At 32.7% G+C, this 21273-nt stretch overlaps 1 protein-coding gene across 9 annotated transcripts in view; it reads left to right on the top strand.

Moving 5' to 3' along the window:
• Window positions 1-21273, top strand: part of Evi5 (ecotropic viral integration site 5) — a 372412-nt gene that overhangs the window by 348304 nt on the left and 2835 nt on the right. For all 9 annotated transcript variants that reach the window (XM_085806704.1, XM_035352652.2, XM_085806705.1 and 6 more), the window contains 7 exons: window positions 4952-5005; window positions 5118-5285; window positions 5691-5837; window positions 7811-7960; window positions 14882-14998; window positions 17891-17986; window positions 19141-19236. In XM_085806704.1, the coding sequence (XP_085662830.1) occupies window positions 4952-5005; window positions 5118-5285; window positions 5691-5837; window positions 7811-7960; window positions 14882-14998; window positions 17891-17986; window positions 19141-19236 (828 nt within the window). The remainder of the gene's footprint in view (window positions 1-4951; window positions 5006-5117; window positions 5286-5690; window positions 5838-7810; window positions 7961-14881; window positions 14999-17890; window positions 17987-19140; window positions 19237-21273) is intronic.

Genomic DNA, 21273 nt, shown 5'->3' with positions numbered 1-21273 from the left:
CTCTGAATTTACCGTAAGAGTCTCTTCGAAATATTTTTGCATATCCTCCTGTAACTCAGTTTTGGTTTTACTTACGGAAGGTTCACTAATACCCAAAACATCTAACTTCCAGAGATCACTTATACATTGACCCTTCACTAACAGAGAAGAAATTAGGAGGGATACACTATTTATCGTAGTTGGCTCAGTGCCAGTAAATTTACCCATAACAGTCCAGCCTAACTGTGTATGCACCCTGTTGATGCCACACATAAGGGGAACAATTTTTCCAGTTAGCAACTTACCAGCAAAATCTGCACCAATTAGTAATTTTATCTCTTTATCGACCTTAATGTACCATTTTCTAAATCACTTAATTTGATACCATGTGACTTAAGTTCGCATAACCACGAACCAGATGGGAGTTGTTTAATTTCAGAACAAATTTTGTTTTGACCAAGTACCTCTAATTTACACTTATATTTACTATATATATATTGCTTACTTCAATAACATAGTTTTTATACACATTTTCTCCACCAAAAAGAAATTGCTTAATTTTTATTCACCAATACACTTACAATTTAACTTTTGAGCAACATCATTACATAAATATGATTTCATAGAACCACTATCATAAATTGCTTGTACAAACATTTCTTTAGAACCATTCTGAATTTTTACAATTAATGTTTGAAGATATACATCTGATACTAAGAATGCCTGTTTTGTTTTCATCATTCCCTAACTTTGTGACACTTTTTGTTTTGTTAGAAGGCAAATCGGGGCACATAATCACAAAATGTCGATTTTTACATAAGGTACACCTATGTTTAGCTGTGCACTGATTTGCTCTATGGTTTTTCTTAAGACACACAAAACAAACATTCTTTTTTTAATGATATCTTTCTTACATTTCAAACTCATTAAAGATGCATCCTTACAACTTTCAGACAAATGGGATTTTTCACAAAAAATACAAGTATCAGACTTTTTATACTTTTGAAAATTTTCATTACACTTACTACTATTACTACTATTTGCATTAATTAGTTCACATGCAGTTGGAACAACATGTTTTGTGTCAAAAAACTTATTTTTCTTATTACTTACTTTGTCAGAACCCAAAACATCACGGTTAAGTTTAACTCTAAGTTCAGTTTCTACTTCCCTTTTTAGAAAATCAATTAATGACTCCAAATCACTCTTACCTGTTGTTTCAGGTGACATACCTCGTTGTCTTTCCCAAATTTGTATTAAATCAGCAGGAAGTGATGATTCCACTAAAGGAAATAAAACAACTGCAAATTTATCTTTAGTTAAACCGAGTGATTCCATTGTGCGTAGTTGAGTTTGCAACTTGTCATAAAGAGTTAATTAGTCTATCTTTTGTTTGTCATTGATTACTAGTTTTAATAACTCTCTGACATAAATTTGAATTAAAACATTTTCATTTCCAAATTGTTCTTTGAGATACTCCACGGCTTTTTCGCAATTTTCTTCCGTAGCAGGAAAACTTTCCACTATTGCTCTTGACACAGTCTCAGGTTTCGTAGATTGTAGTAGATAATGAAACTTGTCTCTCTTGTCGATGCGAGTATCTTCATGTATTTTACTAAATCTCGTCCAAAACGTCAACCACTTTCGGGAGTCTCCATCGAACTTCACCAGTTCGAGCTTCGGCAGTTTCTGCTTTGCAGCTGTAATTATTCCTGATGAAGAACCGCTATTCGTTGAACCAGTAGAAGGCTGTGAACACTTATCCTTTTTCCTGTTGGCTTTTACTTTCAAGTAGATAATTTATCGTAATATTCTTGAGCTGCACTAAATTCTCTTTCGTATTCTTCTTGAGTGCAACCTTTTTTCTGTAGAAGTTCCAAAAAAGAGTCACTGTATTTCGTAAAGTTTTATACTTCTCTGAAATTTAATCTAAATAAATTTCTAAATTGTCCAAATCTGGAGAATCTGATCATATCAGTTCTTCCAACTTATTAGCTGTTTTCATAAATGCACTCCTAATTGCTTTTCGCTTCAATTTTAGTGTTTCTAAGTCCTCCATGTTTGCACCTAGGAACTTCTCTTATTTTCGTAAATTATCAAGTGTCGATATCGATAACGTCACCCTGTGACATTCATGCTGGCTAGGCTTGCCAAATTTGTTGCTTAACAAGTAAATTATAGGTTCGAAAATCTGAGCTGACACTTTTTAAAAACAAACATTTATTTTTCACGCCATTTCTTATTCTATAAAATCTTAAATGCAACTAACTATCAAACAGAAAAGCAGATGTACACGTAATGTATCAGTGCACGTGATCCTTGCGACATACGAATTTTTTAGGGTTGCCACAAAAAGGCAGTGTGTCACCACAGTACGGTTGCCTTATCCCCTTCGTGCCGGGTAGCGCAAACGCGCGTTTATCGCGGAGGCCGGCAGTGTCTTACGTAAGCATCTGTCCAGGGCCAGGGGCTTTTTTGCTATTAAGCCTAAATCCATGAAATTTCCGAAGTATCAACACATTGTTTAATAATGCTCTATAGAGTATTTAAACGGCTTATGCTTTATAGATATTTTTATATATATACTTTAATTACCTTATTTCTTGTTTAAATGCATATTTTACACATTTTATTTTCATTACTCACCATTTTATGACTTTTAACATTATACATCTGAAAACTAAATATATTACTTAAAATTTTTTTTTCGTATGAAAAATTTTTAAACAGGGATCTACACACAGTCCTACGTTACATTCCTTGCACTCGTAATAACTCGTTTGCCGTTTTGGAGGATTTTTCCGGGAATGTGAACAAGCGAAGCATCATCATCTCATTTTCTTATCAGTCTCTTCTGAACAAAGTTTTGGAAAATGTCTTTCAGTTAATCTTTCAGAATCAATATGAGAATATCAGAATTTCAGAATCAATATCTCAAATATTTTGCATCATTTCTGCTATTTCATGCTCTGTGAAACATTTTCGACACTTCGACATTGCAATGGTAAAAAGAGAAAGAATTCCCGTCTAACAAGATCTAATTATTTTCTAAAAACTGAACTGCAAACCGAAATACCCAACACTTTAGCAAAAATAAAAGTTCTCTACTTACAATAAACAACTACGAGGTGCGAATTTAAAGAGACGTCATAAATCACGCCATTTGGAAACATTTATTTCCCCGTTTGTTTATATAATCAAAAACACATGTATGTGAGTCATGCTTCTCTCATTTCGAGTAGAAGGTCTAATGTACATGTATCTGAAACCATATGGACATACAGTGCCATCTTGTGGCAGAAATTATAGTTTTAAAACGTTCCAGGATACTGGCACAAATACGTGACAGTCGGGGCTGAAAGGGAAATTGCTCTGGCATGCCTGCGTGTTGGCCGGGAAGTGAGTGTGTTCATTGCTGGCACGTAGATGTGACAGTCGGCGCGAAGGGGTTAAATATGCTGTGTATATTGGTGGCATTACAAACCTGATGTCCGTAAAAGAGATCATAAGAAGACTATAACAAACATCCAAACTGGGAGTTTACCTGCAGCAGTAGAAAACATCATGCACCAGATGCATAATCTTTTGTGCATAGAGAAGGTCAGCTCACTGAAAACTGATCACACATGATCCAGGGAACCCTAATTAAAGGATTTTGTTCTGTGAATTTCTTACTGTATGTTCTTAATTTCTGTATGTGCATTTTTTATTATTAAAACATTTATGAAACTTTGTGTGATACATTTTCATGCATTCATTGTAATTATTGACTCACTTTTGATTCTGACAGCACCAAAATCTCTCCTATTAGTGATTTTTGATACTTTAAAAAGATCTTTTAAATCCTCTCACCATGTATTTCACAGTCTCTATATGAAATTTAGTTTCATTATGTTCATTAGTTTTAGCTGCAGATGCCCCTGAACAGGGCCTACCTCTGGAAGTTATTTTATACATTTATACATATTTATTATTTTTAAATCACCCTGTATATTGTTGAAATTTCCTTATAAATTGCATCTCTAAAGGAAAAATACACAAATGATCAGTTTAAATCCCAATTTTTGTATGGAGACAATATTTTTGTTATATGAGGGGATTTTCCAATGAAAACAAATGTTTCTCAGATAAAGAATTATAGTTATACATAAGAACACACTTTAATATATGTGGAGTAAGATGAGAAATTTATAATTTTAGGCTTAAATAATGTTATTTCTGTAAATGTTATCAAATATAAACTCATTTCTAATTCTACAATAATTATAACTTAATTTGCCCTTTCTTAATAAAGTATTTTATCAGTAAAAGAGCAGTATGCTATAGACCACTGATATTTCAAAATTCAAAAAAGTCATCTGAATGAGCATTAAGAAGTAGTCTCTATACAAAAGGAAGAGTAATTTTTAAATTAGGGAATTGACAAGTTTTGAATTATTCACTATATAGCCATTTTGTGTATTTCTTTAGAGCATTAATCTTGAAATTAGTTTAAATTTTCCCTTCTGTTATTGGTATTAGTTGTACAAGAAATTCCAAGCATCAACATTGAATTATGAGAATGAAGAAGTTTAATACTTACTGTTTTTTTACATAATCCTTAACTACATTCATCAGATGGTTCACTGATGGAAATAATTGAACTGAATCAAAACATTTTAACAATAAAAAAGATTAAAGCAGTAAAAAAGAACTTAATTATTCCTGTTCAGTTGAGGTCTAAAATCAAATTAATTATAAAGAAGAGTGCAGTGGGGAATCTGGGAAAGTGAAAAGGCATGTTATGTTTAATGTGATAAGTTTAACACATTTAATGTGTGATAAGTTTAACGTCATCAAAGTTTAAATCTGTAAGTAATCAAAACAATTTTCACACAAGTGTTAGAATACTCATTTTTACATTTGTAATTAAGGTAATCTGTTTGCCATGGAATTTCTGTTAAACAGTAACCTTTTTTTTTTTCCCTTCCAGAGATTAAGAACTGAAAATAAGCTTTTGAGGCAGAGGATAGAGAACTTAGAACTGGTAAGAAAATGCATATTTTTGCTTCAATCTGTATAACTTGCTTGTTATGGTCTTTTTAAACTGCTATTGAGTTTTTGAAAGTTCTGTATTTAATTTTGGTTTGTTAATGCAGGAGAGTGCCTCGCTGGCCGACCGCTTAGTTCAAGGTCAGGTTACGAGAGCACAGGAAGCTGAGGATAGTTATGCCTTGAGGCGAGAACTAGCATCATTGAAACAAAAGGAATTGCTGGCTGAGCAAGAATTAGAACAAGCTTATAGGAAGATTAAAGAACTTACTGAAGTTAGTTTTAATTTTTGATTGTATTTGAATTTTTTACTCCATTGTGAAGACTGTAATTTCATCAGAATGCAAATTGAGTCAGTCATATGAATCATATTTTTAACAACTTTGATTTCATTTTATTAATCAAAAACTTTAATAGGAGCTGTCTATATATATTTTTGATTATATAGCATCCTCATTTTTAATTTATTAAATAAAGAAAAATATTTTCTTATGAATTTTCGTATGAGATACTTTGATATACATTTTTGATTAAAATACATTAATATTAATTTTCTTTCATATTAATATCAGAATCTCACATTTTTAATATTATAAAGGGAATGGTATTTACACTGATTGATCCTCACTTTCCTATAGCCTTTTTTACTTATTTAAAATTTTAATCCTTAATTCTTGTAGGCTAATTCTCAGCAAACATCATATGATAACCAGACTGAAGATTTAATACAATCCATGCAACAAGAGTTAATATCTGTAAAATTAAGAGAAGCTGAAAATCAAGACACTATGCAGGACCTTTTACATAGGATACATGAGCTGGAATCTGTAAGTTTATATGTATTACTTATTTTAAGCTAACATGAAAATGTCTAAATTACAATAATGAATTGCTTTTAAAATAGCTTTTTTAGTATGCATTAAAGCACAAAACATGTTTGCATGTCAGAAAGAGTAGAAAACCATTTCACATATTAAACACAGATCAGGCAGGTTATGTGCGATTGCTGGCTGCAGAGCAAGTTTAACAATCAAAAAGGCTGAAGAATGAGACAAAGACGGCAAATGGGCATGTTTTTGAAAGGAAGAATGATTCGAATGCTGGAATGTAGACGATCTCAAACAGAAGTGTCTCAGATTTTGAATGTGCCTCAAGTGTGATCTCAAGACTGTGGAGGGGGTTTTCACAGTACAGTAGAGGTTACTCGATGACCAGTTCAAAGTCAACCAAGAGTTACAACCATTCATTAAGATGTATAATAACTGACAATAATTGCACATTAGAGGAACAGTTGTGCAAGGGATTTTGTTTCAGCCCCCACAGCTGCCTCAGGATTATGAGTTTCAAGGCAAACTGCTTATAGGAGACTTTATCATGCTGGTCTGTATGCCAGACGACCAGCTATTAGCATTCTTCTCACGCCACCACATAAACATGCTCGTCTAAACTGGAGTTTGAAACATCAGCACTGGAGTTTGCAAGTGTAGACCAAAGTATGTTCAGTGATGAGTCTCAGTTTACTCTGAATACTGAATCTCATCGGATAATTATATGGAGAGAACATGGAACTCTTTCCATCCAAGAAAATCATGGAAAGACATCATTTTCCTTCAAAGGGAATCATGGTGTGGGCAGGCATAATTATGGATGGCCACACAGACCTTCACATCTTTGACATGGGGTCTGTTACTACTAAAAGGTAAAGAGATGAAGAAAATACTAAAAGGTACAGCCTTATATTTGCCTGTTTTGAGGGGCTGTTGGTCATGGATGATAACATGCCTTGTCTCTATGCGATCCTGGTTTACAACTTCCTTGAAATGGAAAATATCCAGCGCATGCTGTGGTGCACTCATTCTCCTCATCTTAATCCTATTCAGCATGTGTGGGATATGCTTGGGAGACCAACTGCAGCCTTTCTCCCACCAAATTCCATTCCAGAACTGAAAAGACCTCTCCTGTTAATGTCTGAAAGTGTTTGAGGCCACAATTCATCCACACTCTCATAGCACATATGAGAAATCGTTTTGCAGCAGGCGTGGCTACATAGAGGTGACCGCATATTGAACTGCCAAATATCCACTAAAATAAAAACTATTAGTTTGTGCTGTTTTCTTTCAAAATATTTCTTTGGATAATAACAGCGCATCCTTCTTTTCATTGTTTACTTATGGTATAACAGTATTACACTCGTATATTATGTTTTCCGTTATTCTGACTTGGCTTAAATATTCACATAAACATCAATTATGCTAGACTTTTGCGCACCAGGGTATGCTAAAATAATTGTTTAATAAAATGAAATAAATATTAACATTGTGCTTTTTTTTGGAAATTTGATAATAACCCATATTGACCAGATCTTGCTCTCTTCGATTTTCAACTCTTCAAAATTCTTTGAAAGGTCTTGAGTTTACTTAATTAGAGACTTCCAAACAGCACCTCAATAACTTCTTTACAAATAAAACCTTATGGCCTTTTTTTTTTTTTTTTTTTTAATTGGAATTTTTCAGCTGCTGGAGAGAAAGAGAGCACATCATATAACAAAATAGTATTTATGTGATTCAATGAAATTTTCTTATGTTTTTATACTGCTTCATGTATATTTGTCATAAAAACTGCAAAACTTCCCAGATGATCTAGTATTTTCATAATTTTTGTGTTATGTATATTAGATTATCAAACCTTGAAATTATATTACAGCATAAATTTTTTTAACTTATTCATTAATAAACTTAAATAACTCATTAACTTTTATTGTGATTGTTTTTTTATAAACTATTATTTTTCACCTTCACAGGTAAACAAGTGCTTGAAAGAAGCATATCCTGAAAATACAATTATTCATATCCAAGAGGAACTTATTGCTGTTAAGCTCAGAGAAGCTGAAGCTCAACAGTATATCAAAGAACTCTTGCAAAAAATTAATGATCTACAGTCTCAGCTTTTTGTAAGTTCTCAAATATTTCATTCGTTTAGAACATAATAATATCATATGTATAAATTATTTGTTACTGATATAGATGTAACTAAATATAAAAAATTTTGAGAAACTTTTGTTGGCAGTTATCGCTTTGAAATTTCTTTTGCTTCTATTTAGTAGGACAAGGTTATTAGAGGCTTTTAAATATATTTCAGAATTAAACACTTCAAAACTCCCTTTTTATTTCCTATGTTGTAAATTAAATTGCTTAGATTTGGCAATATTATGTAAATCTTCTATTTGAAAAATATATTGTAATGAAGTTTTAAAGAACTGTCACCATTTTTGAACAAACAACAAACTTTATTAGTCAAAACGTACAGAATAACTGGAAAAACATTTTTAAGCATGCACATTGTCTGCGGATAATCATCTGCCGTAATTTACATTTCTTGGTGAAATTATGTTGGTAGTGTAGCGTTATATTCTTACATTCAAATTACAAATTACAAATACGTTACATTCTTAATTTCCTTCCCTCAAGGGGAACTTTTCGAAGAAAAGTTTTTTACTTTCAAATTGATGCAACTTTCAAGAAAATTTTTGGTTTAAATACCAAACTAAATAAAATGTAATATTCTAATATTACTATATAAAATGTAATATTGTAATATTACAAAAATTTAAACAATGAAGTTTTAAACTTCTTAGAATGTATATTTTAGTTGTGAGATGTTTGGATACAACGGCTTAAACTGCCAGCATTTTAATGGTGCTTCCCCTTTCTATGCGCAACTTCATAGTTTAAAGGTTGTAAGATCAAAGCCCATTGTAATAATCTAGGATTAGTCCCAGTGTTTTTATCCAACCATATTAGAGGATTGTGATTAGTCTGAATGATGAACTTGATGATGATGTCCATCTAGGTAGAATTTTAACTTTTGTACTTCAAAGACAATGGCAGCACACTCCCTTGCGATTGTACTGTACTTCTGTTTAGGTGAAACATTTTTGCTAAGAAATATTATTGGACGTCCGTCATCTTTAGCATACACTGGTGTGCAAAAATTAAGAACGAGACGGGTTTTTCAATATAACTTAGTACAAAAGCTTTCCAAATCAACACATTTAATACCGTAAGATCCCCAATACGTAAGGACATGAGTAATGTAAGCAACACTTACTAAAAGAGAAATCAGAGGGATAAAAAGAAGCTTTATTGAAAAAGTAGCATGGAGCGCAATGCGACTGAAGGCCGAAACATCCCTGTGATGGGTGTCCAGCAAGAAACATCCTGTCTTTAATAGGGCATATGATCTTCCCTGACTGCTAGGCAGGTTTCACAGCATCTGCCCATGCTGAGAATGAGGGTGTCAATGAGTTGTTGAGGCATTGCTGCCCATTCGTCTTGCAGCGCCAATCAAAGCTCTGGAATCGTTACTGGTGGTAAGGTACGAGCTGGCAAGCATCTGCCTAGAAAATCCCATACATGCTCGATGGGATTGAGATCCAGAGATCGTGCCGGCCAATCCATATGTTCAATATCCTCACTTTCTAAGAGCTGTTCGGCAGCTACTATGCGATGACGTGGTGCATTGTCGTCCATGAAAAGGAACTGCAGACCCATAGCACCTCTAAAAAGACGCACATGTGGAAGAAGAATCTTGTTACAATAACGGGTCCCGTTGACTGAACCTGCGTCGAAGATGTGAAGGTCTGTACGACTACCAAGCATGATACCTCCCCAAACGAGAACACCGCCACCTCTATACCTGTCCCTTTCAATAACGTTCGAGGGATGATTGCGGCTTTCCCGCTCTCTCCAGGTGAGTATGCGATGAGAATCGCTACTCGGACTGAATCTGCTCTCATCTGTAAAGAGTACTCGTCCCCATTCATTCTCTCTCCAATTCCAGTGTTCCCGGCACCACAGAGAACGCCTTCTCCGATGAGCAGGCATTAGAGGTACACACCGTACAGGGCGTCGTGCAAACAGACCACCACCGTTCAGTCTTCTGCCCACGGTAAAATGCGATATCGGTCGTCCAGTCGCCTGTGTCATGTGTCCAGCGATTTCTCCCACTGTCTGTCGCCTGTTTCTTCTGGCCTATAAGGCAATATACCGGTCATCTGCGGGTGTGGTTCCTTGTGGACGACCACTACTAAACCCCCGGATAGCTGTTCCTGTAGTTTGAAATTGTCTCCAAAGTCGTGAAACGATGCCGTGAGCAATTCCGAACTCTGCTGCCACACTTGTCACACTGCGGCCTTCCTCCAACTTCCCAATGATTCGATCTTGGGTAAAAGCATCCAGATGTCGTCTAACAGATTGATTATTCGCCATTTCTCGCTGAGGCAGCAACTCGGTGTGATTTTAACTGCTATACAGTGTGCAATCTCTTTGCCAGAAATACTGATCTTACACCAACAACATGCTTTATACTACTCAGACACTCCCCCATTACGTCTACCTGCATATCTGCGCATGTGCTACCATACATCATCTTACTTAATCTCCTGATTGGTCTTTCTGTCCGCTCTGCCTCTTCGTTCAGCTGATATGCTAATTTCTCGACTTCGTCCTTAATTTTTTCTCACCAGTGTATATCTGTGATAATACAACGCCAATACCAATATTCCAAGTGTCGCACTGAAGGATAAATGGCTGAGAATAGTTTGGACTATATAAGACTGGATTTTGTGTTAACCATTTCTTGAGTTCATCAAAAACATTTTGGCAGTCATCAGTCCAATTTATGGTTGCTTTGCAACATTTTCCTTTTAACAAATCACTCGGTGGTGCAGAAATCACAGAAAATTCAGAAATATACCTTCGATAATACCCTGCAAGTCCTAAAAATGACCGGACTTGTGTTTTCGTTGTAGGTTTAGGGAAGTCCTTTATGGCTTGGATTTTTATTTCTGATGGTCTTCTTTGACCTTGTCCTACTACATGACCTAGATATTTGACAGTCGTATGAGCAAACTGACATTTCGAAGGCTTAATATGCAGTTTAGCAATTTTCATCTTTTCCAAAATAATTTCTAACTGCTTCAAATGTTCTTCCCAGGTTTGCGAGAATACTGCAACATCATCAATAGACACAGCAAATTCTTCACAGTTTCTTAATAATCCTATCATCAAGCAGCTAAAATCATATGGTGCATTTTTTTAGCCCGAAAGGTAACCTTAAGGGTTTGAATGTTTCAAAACTTGTCACAAAAGCAGTGTAATGCTGGGGTCGTTTAGTTAGTGGGATCTGCCAGTAACCTTGAGTAAGATCTAGAATAGTTATATATCTGGTAGATGACACTTTTTCCACTAAATGTTCAATGTTTGGCAAGGAAAAATATTGTGCCTTGTTCAAGCAATGGTAATCAATGCATGGTATTGCCTCTTTTCCAGGAACTTCAACCAGTATGAGTAGAGAGGTAAAATCTGATTCACCTGGTTCTATTACTTTGAGTTTTATCATCTTTTCTACTTCCGTTTTTAAAATCACGGTTTGCCTGGTCCGACATCTGATAAGGGTTTGTGCATATTGGTCTTTCTGCTTCTAATTCTGTGCATATTGGTCTTTCTGCTTCCAATTCTATATCATGTTCGGTAAGGTCAGTACATCCTGGTTTATTAGAGATAATACAGGAATACTTGTGTATCAACTACTTTAAATCTTTTCGTTGGTCTTCAGATAATAGTGAATTCAACTGGATGCCTTGCAAAACTTCAGACATTTCAATGTCTGCGCTATAATTTAGACTCGGTATTTCATCTTCATAACCATTTATCCTGTCTTCTAAACATAGCAAGTTTATATTTTCTGCTCATTGAAAATATGGCTTCAGCATATTAATGTGGTACACCTGAGTTTTATTTTTCTCGGGAAACTCGACTACATAATTTGTCTGTGATAATTGTTGAACTATTATTCCAGGACCTACACATTTAACTGATAGTTTGTTTGCTTTCGATAGAGCTACAACTAGAACTAAGTCTCCTTCTTGAAATTTAAGTTCTACAGCTTTGAGATCATACCAGAGTTTTTGCTTTTCTTTGGCTTCTTCCATATGCTGGACAGCGAGTTCTTAACATTTCCTCATTCGATTCAAAAATATAGTACACTACAGTATTTTCTTCCTCTTCTTTACCAGATAATTTTTCATACAGTAGCATAATTGAAGTTCTTAAGTTTCTGCCATGAACTAATTCTGCAGGCGAGAAACTGGTACTGTCATGAATAGTCGTTTGAAGAGCAAATAAAGCCTGAGGTAAGATTTTATCCCAGTCTGCACCAGATTCTAGACATAGGACTCGAAGAATTCTTTTTAAAGTTTTATGCATCCTCTCTACAGGATTGCTTTGTGGGTGGTAAACAGAACTTCGTATAACTTTAATTCCGAATTTTTCTAGGAAATTCGATGTCAGCGCACTCGCAAAAGATGTAGCTTGGTCAGTTTGTACCTCCTTTGGAAATCCCATTCAACTAAAAATTTGACAGAAAACATCAACAATCATGGGTGAACAAAGATTTGCAACAGGAACTGCATCCGGATATTTTAAAGACATGCAGATTGCAGTTATAAAATATTTATTTCCTGAATATGTCACGGGCAGAGGCCCACATTTATTTTTGAAAATATAAGTGATAACAAGGACAATTTTCAAAGGTGCCTTCTTTTTATCTTGCAGCTTTCCAGTTCTTTGACATTTATCATAAGTTTTAACAAAATTCTTGACATCTTTGTAACAATTTGGCCAATAAAATTTTTTTGAATAATGCATCTTTGGTCTTTGTTGCACCAAGATGAGCTGCGGTTTCTGCATGATGAGTAGTCATCAACTGTTTCCGATACTTTTCAGGAACAACAATCGATAGTCTTTGTGTTCCATCACGATCTTCTTTTTTGAAAAAGAGCATTTGGCCTTTCAACATATACCTCATACTTTTAGAAGATTTTATTTTAGCTTCTTCGCAAATCCACTTCAATTCGACGCTCTCCTTCTGTTCTTGTATAAATATTTCTGGAGAGGCCTTTATCAGATCTAATTCTGAACGTTCATATTTCACAGGAGGCAAATTTTCATTTTCAGTCAATGTGTCTTTGTTGTTAAGTTCAGTTTCTTCTTAAGATTTTTCTTTAACTCATTTGCTGAGACCAGATTTTTCGTTTCTTTTAATCGTTGCTATTGAGCATGACTTTGTATGGCATTTATTATATGAATTTAAACAACTTCATCTAGTTTTGCTTCTTCAAATAATGCAGCGGTCTTGTTACCTAGAAGATACCTTCCTTGATCTAATGAATCTCTTAAGACTGCAGCCTTTGTTATTATATGACCAAGATCACATTCAAGATCTACCTCAGGCAAAAGTAAGCACACTGGATGTTCTTCCAGAGGTGTTCGTATCCACATGGTCTCACCTGTGTACATGGAAGGCTGTACATACTTTTGGCAAATTAAATCCGAAGTTATATCGGTATCTCTAAGTATGGGCATTTTATAGCTATTTACTTTACCTAGGCTAGTATATGGAGCCATAATATCCTTAAAACTATTTTTGGAAAATTCATTTGAGGATACAGTTTCATTGGATGCTACAGTTTCTAAATTTTTCTTGAGTTTATCACATTGAGGTCGAAGATGCGAGTAGGATCCACATTCATAAAAACGAATTTTAAAAATTCAAGTATGACACAACGTATTTTCTTTTCTAAAACACTTAAAGCTTATGTGCTTTCCAATAAACAAAAATCTGCGAAGCTTGCTTATAATAACTTATACTAAAGTAAATAAAAAAGAATTCAAGCCTCTAACTTGATTCACACAACAAAATTCTTGATTTGTGACTCTAATACAAGAGCTCAAATTTCATAATAGAAATATTCTAATATTAACATAATAAATTTGCCACTCTAATACAAAAGCTCAAATTTTATAATAGAAATATTCTAATATCAACGTAATAAATTTGCCACTCTAATTCAAGAACTCAAATTTTAAAAGAGCGTTAAATATTTTGATGCTTTAATCCAAAAGCTTAAATGTAGAATATTGTTTTATTAGTTTAATTCAATAATAAGATGCAACATTTTCATACAGAATGGCACAGTATTCATTAAAACTTATACTCCCAAGTACTGTATTTTCTTTTCTTTTATTAAATAAACACTGGTTTCACCTTTCGATCTCAGCGACTACCACCAGATATTTATTCTTGTATATGTCTGTAATGAAGTTTTAAAGAACTCTCGCCATTTTTTAACAAATAAAAACTTTATTGGTTAAAACTTACAAATTAACTGGAAAAAAATTTTTAAGAGTGCACATCGTCTGCGGATAATCGTCTACGGTAATTTACATTTCTTAGTGGAATTATGTTGGTAGCATAGCAATGCAATGTAAAAAAAGAGGAATCTAGTAAACCCTTTTCAAATTTAGTAAATTTTTAGCTAACATTTTTAACTGTTATTAATGACACTTTGTAGCAATTGTGTTTCTTATCAGTGATTATAGTAAACAGCTGAATATTCCAATATCTACTTTAGCTGTCATCATCTCAAATTATTTTATTCTTCCTTTTCTTGATATTTAAAAAAAGTTAGAGATGCGCATTTAGCTAAATGGTTTATAATTTTGTAAAAAATTTACACCCACTATTTTAAAGTTTATACAGCATTACTAAAATCCTAAATTTTACATAATTCTAATGCTATTTATGAATTCAGTTTTTTTTTAAATCATTTGGAAAGAAATGCAGAATTTCTCTTTGTTTTAATTTTCCCCTATATGGTTTGTGTATTGCATTTACTTATCTTAGTGCAATGTATTTTCTATTTTACCTCATAACATTTTCCATGCCTATACACATTTAATAATTTAATTTGTACATTTAATATTTTAATTCTGTACCTTTTAATTCAGGTTAATAATTTTTTTAACTTTAGAAATGTGTTGGTACCTCATCAAGTCATGGAAATGACGATGCAAAGAGTTCTGAAAATTGCCTGCGAAAGGGAAATGTTTCAGAGCTACAACAAAGAATTATTTATTTAGAAAAGAAGGTATGTAACAAAAGACATATATAGAGACTAAAGGTTACCATTAAAAGTTCCTAACCTATTATTTTATCATTTAATTTTATAATTTGACATTAATGTACTGCTTTTAATATATCATATATATGTATGTATTTTTGAAATATAAATCTGCAATAAAATGTTTGTTTAATCTGCCATATTTTAATTCTGTACTAACTAGAAGCATATTGTGGTACAGATCTTGTTTTATGTAGTGTCACATATTTTCCTTTCGATTAATTATTTAGTTTTCATGAAATTAAAATTTTAAATCATAAGAAAATATAAGATGAAAGCTCAAATATCAAGTCATTTTGGAAACAGTATTCTGAGGATGAATGGGTATCATCTGTCTCACTTTTCACCTTTTTTGAAAATTAGGAGCAGAAAGGCTATGGATTTGTCTGCTTTTGAATTATATTCATAGAAACATGAAAATAATCTCTTCCATTTATTTCCTGATTTATTTGAAACTGTGTTTTTGGTAATATATATTGCTTGAAATTTGCACAATAGGATATGCAGGTGATTAGAAATGCAACACATGTTCATATACTTGGTACCAGTATTGTCATCTAGAAACAATGCAGAGTAGAACAGAGTAATAGAGTGTGGGTTTTAAATATAGGAACTATTTGTATATTTTATTTATTTATTTATTTTGTGTGTAGAAGTATATCTTACTTAAGGAGATGGAATGCAAACCAGGATGTGTTTAGATTTGATTGCAAAAGAATTACAGCATATTATCTTACTGCAAAATCCCCACTTGAATAGGAATGGGGGAATCTGTTCACTGTCATGTGAATATTGAAAAATGTATGCAAGAAGTTAGGTAGATTGACATACTGGATCACAATAGCCTATTAAAAATCCACCAAAGGGCAGACATCTTTGCACATGGCCCATGTGGACTATATGTGATTTAACTCATCCTAACTTAGGAATCAAATGGATAGCACAGCAACAAATGTTTGCTTGGCTGGTATGATGTTGTCTGCAGCATCATTGTCTAAAGGTTACCAATGCTTCATTTATCTTTACTAATATTGTCACACCTCGTGCCCGTTCAGACACAAGGCGGGTTCTTTTCGTGCATTCACTATAACAGGAAAATAATCTTCATCAGCTTTGAAACTTTATCCACTAATTTATTACACATAATGGTACACAATGTTCCACAAAATGAAATCACTGTTATCCATAAGAAAAAAAAATACTATATACAATATAAAGTGTGCAAAAACATGTTTTAGTTATCTCCTTTCAAACGGCATGCTTGCCGGTCCACTCCAAAAGTTCCCAAGTCTCCTTGTCACCCCACCAGTCTGACTCGACCGTTTTTTCCAGTTAGTTACGTCACTTCCTTTAATTGTCTTTCAGCCTCGAGGAGAAAAAGTCTCGGAAAAGTCTTCCACTAGGGAAAGGAACTTCACAAATATAATAATGATTTTGCAGGTATAGTAATATGTGAATAATGTATATGAACTTATGAATGGCATGACATGTCTTCATTATCATTCCAACCCAGCAACCTGGAGTTAATAGTTTGAATGCCATTGCAGTTTTACTGGCATCTGTTTTTCATGTCCATTAATCTAATTAGTCAATGTTACATTGCAAAGGTATTAGAGGCCATTGTTTTCTGTTATTTTCTGAGCTTCTGGAGAGCCATTACCATTAAGACCATAAATCATTCACAACATCACAAGTTTTCTGGATAGCTGGCATCTTCCATTCTGCTGTGTTCATTTGATTGAAACATTCAATAAACATCATTGACCTGCCTCATGATCATCATGCCTGGTCTATAGTTGCAGAGAGACTAGGATGACAGTGAGCACTAATAACTGTAGCAGATGAATTGCTGCAAAGAATTGAAGCCTTATGAGCTGTTGTACCCATATTTGCCATTAAGAGCCTTATTTCACAATATCCCAGAAATGCAGCAAGTGTTATTGCTGCCCATGGTAGTTACATGTAATTCTGATATTTGCACATTCTGTGCACCCAAACACCCTAAATAATTAGTTCACCTTTATATAAGATGCTTATAAAATCAGTATGTTTTTGTTATTTTTGTCTTTCACAGTGCTAAAATTTTAATGGCCAGCATTTTGCTCAAACATTAAAAGCTGTAAAAGAAAGTAGCCTACCTACTAAGTATGAAATGAAATTTTACTATAGGTATACCCAAGTCTCAAACGATTTAAAAACTGATTTTTTGCAATAATTCCTGTTTTAAGTATAAAATAATATATACAGAGACATTTCCTAAGGAGTTTATTATAATACCAGATAATTTTGGTCTTCTGTAAAGGTAATAATTATAGGGAATATGATAATTAGTATTTATTATGATACATATTTGTGTTCTCAGAAATATCAATTACTCGAAGGTGATCATCTGTGGGAGATGCTCAGCATAAAAGGTTTTTTTGTATGTATATTTACTTATGAATTTATGTTCTGGGCTTTGCGATAGAAAATAAACTAAACCAAATAGTATAAGAATCATACTAATTTCTGTGCTTCATAGTGTTTTGTCCATATTGAGATGTTAAAATGATGGAAGTCGTACGTGAAGACAGACTATCACAATAAACTGCTTAAATAAATATTAAGATTCAATTTTAATAAAAATGGTTTGCTGAACAAAGTGTTTCAAGAAGTCATATTGATCACCAGATACAGTAATAAGGCACTCAAATTTCAGACAGTAATTATTTATTTTAATAATAGTTTACTTCGTTTTTTATGCACTTGATATATAAAAAAGGATGTAATATGTTTAAAAAATGAACTTGGTTTTCTTTAATTAAATGCCATTTAATCAACAACCATGAAATAATATTTTATTGAATTTAATATCTTTAGCTTAATGAAAGTGAACTGAAAAACATGAAGATGGAACTAGAGCATAAGAATGCTGTATCTGACTACAAAAAGAAAGTTTCTTTATTAGAGAATCAGGTAAAGTCTTTTTTACGCTAGGTGTATTTATTCTAAGCTGTATCCTGACTGAATTTAATATCAGAAAAATAATAGGCATCCAAATTAAGTGTACATTTGAAGTTTAAAAGTATCCATTTTCAGTCCTTTTTGACAGCTAGTATTGCACAATTTTGACAGCTAGTTTTATAATGCGATCATGCATAATGCAGAAATAGAATATTTTAAATTAACTTTACTTTCTAACAAAATAATTTTTAAGATTATGTAAAGCTAATTTAAAATTTATACAAAATACCTAAGGAATTTAAATTGAAGAAGCTATTCAGTAGTAATATATTAATTTTAGATATAGTTTAAGCAAGAGAGATACTTGCAGAATAATATTATACATTTGATTATGTATAAAATTCATTATCTTTTATGTATTAGGATGTATATAAAATTCCACCCAACTGCTCATCTTCAATCTTTTAGCTGCAGTCCAAACAGAATTTCTATAGCCATTATGGCTACATTTTTTTAAAATTCTAAAGCATATATTTTAATCAGTATTGCAAATTGCAATTAATATTTTAAATAATTTCTATGAGTGATATTTGATTTAAATGCTGCCTAAACCTTTTTCCTCTAAAACATGAAAGGATGTGCAATCACACTGACTTTATTTTAGTAAGTTAATATATATATATATATAAATTTAACGTTCAACAAATTTTTTGATATTTTATATTATTTTTAGTTGAATATATACATGTATATAGATAATGCTGCATGATAACATTAAACTGCATTTGATATCATGCAGATAAAATAACACTTTAATTGATAAAAATTTATTTTTTCTCTGAATGACATCAAAAGGAAAACGTGTATCGTGGGAATGTGCATGCCTTAATTTTCGAAAGTGTTGTGGTTAACTATAACCTGCAAATTCAAATAACATTTGTTGTTTTTTGACAGTAAATTGCCATATATTTGACTTTCCTCACATTTCCTAAAAGCCCTTCTGTGCTAACGCCCCTTTGGGCTAATTATTAAAAGAAATCCATTTTCAATATTTTTTGACAGCTAGTATCATACTATATTTTATAATGTGCTCATTGAAATGTAATGCAGATTATAATTTATTACTATATAAGTACTTCAGTCAGTTATGAAAATTATTATTGCAGGTGAAAGAACTGGCAGATAACAATCAAGCTAAAATTGCAGCTGAAAGTGAAGATGTAAAAATTCTGTGTCGAAGAGTTACTGAGCTTCAAGTCAAAGTAAGAATTTGCTGAATTACATAATACAGTCAAAAGTCTTTAATCCGGACTCGTTGGGACTTCGGCGATTCCGGATTATAGGTCATCAATTTAAATCTGGTAAGATGGCATGCAGAAATTATAAAATTAAAAATATGAAACCATAATTTATGAAATAAAGAGCAATTATGATCTAAAGGATATCAAAATTTACAAAAAAAGCTTCATATTTATTTGTTTACTTTATTAAACATTTATTTCAATGCGCACATGCGTAAAGCATACACTATGCATAGTCGAAATTAGAAAATTGCAACCAGAAAACTATTTGATTTGTATTCGTGATATTTATAATGACGAGGAATTTGATTTAAATCATATCACAGACGGAATACATAGAGATGAAATACTACATTTAGTAAGGAATTATAAGCCGAATAAAATAAAAACATCTGTCCTGAAGATGAGGATAGTGCTGACAGATCAACTTCCAGTTCATTGCAAGCTGCGACGTCCCTCCGCGCAGAGCAGCTTGAAATTGATAAACAGATTTTGGAATGGTTAGAGAAACAAAGGATCCATTTTTTTCAGCTATTACACTTTTTTTTTTGATGGGCATCGAAGCATGCTTTCCCTTTGTAGATCCTTTGGCGCTCCAGAATCGGAAATTCTTTTTGTCATAATCGAAAGTTCCAACTTACTTTTATAAAATTGTTCTAACAGTCTGCAAAAAATAATAAGCCGATCCAATTCGAAGGTAAAGGAACAACGCAATCTGCAACATTAACTGAAATAGATAATTAGATAATTTTAGCTTAGCTTATACTGTTCGTTATATATTAAACGAGCATGCGTACAAGCATATGCACATGCGTCAACGCATTCAAAACGTTTGTAACTTTGAGGTCCGGATTAACGACTTTTGACTGTAATAAATATTCTTAAGAAAAATTAACATTTAAATTGGATGTATTGAAGGTGTTTAACAAGAAAAGTAATTAAATAATTTTAATACCAATCTCTGCAACAAAACAAAGTGAATATGCTTTCTTCTGTTGTAACAGTTAAGTGATAAGTTATCTTAATATGTCGTCTAAGTAATGGGCTACTTATATACAGTGGTTTTCAGAAAGACATTTTTAACCCCTGAGTGGAATGATCAACTTAATCCAGTCAGATTTTTTGTCATTTGGTATATATTAGATTATAATTAAAAATACTTTGCTTTCTTACTTTGTTTAATAATGTAAATGACTCAATGAATAGAAGTTTATAAAAACGGAAACTAAAACAAGTAATTAGAAGCTGTTTAAGTATAGGTTAAACTGTTAAGTACAGGTAAGGTAAACAATATTTTTCATAGCAGATCCAAAAAGTTGAGTCAGTCAGAGGGTTAAGAGGGAAAATATTGTTTTTATATTCAAGCTAATTTGGTAGTTGATAAGCCAAAATTATTCCATTTACATTTTTATTCATTTCAATTTAGAAGAATACATTTTTGTGTTTTACTTTTCAAAACATCAAAATGTAATGCAGATTATAATAATTTTTAGAGAATAATATACAGTACAAAGTCCGTAATCCGGACGCGTCGGGACTTCGGCGATTCCGGATTATAGGTCATCAATTTAAACCTGGTAAGATGGTATGCAGAAATTATACAATTAAAAATATGAAACTGTAATTTATTAAATAAAGAGCAATTATGATTAAAGTGTATCAAAATTTACAAAAAATGCTTAATATTTATTTGTTTACTTTAGTAAACAATCAATGTAAGTTGTTTTGTTTTTGTGCTAATACTTTCTCTTACTCTCTCTTTCTAATACACATACCTTAATTCTATAAACAGACATAATTTCTTGTTCAGTTACAAAGTTCCACCGTTCAAGTCCTGTAATTGCTGTGTCGAGAATACGGACTAACTTGTCAATCGAAATTTTTTTATTTTCAACAACGTTCTCTGGTACTTTCTTCACAATTTGAAGATCATATGGGTAAATGCTTTATGCGCATGCGTAAGTTTGTGGCTTTGAGGTCCGGATTATAAATCATTTC

The sequence above is a fragment of the Stegodyphus dumicola genome, chromosome 12, assembly GCF_044657685.1.
Source record: "Stegodyphus dumicola isolate Sdum_Otavi_A_Nest chromosome 12, ASM4465768v1".
Classification (NCBI taxonomy): domain Eukaryota; kingdom Metazoa; phylum Arthropoda; class Arachnida; order Araneae; family Eresidae; genus Stegodyphus; species Stegodyphus dumicola.
This window is presented reverse-complemented; position numbering and strand designations above follow the sequence as displayed.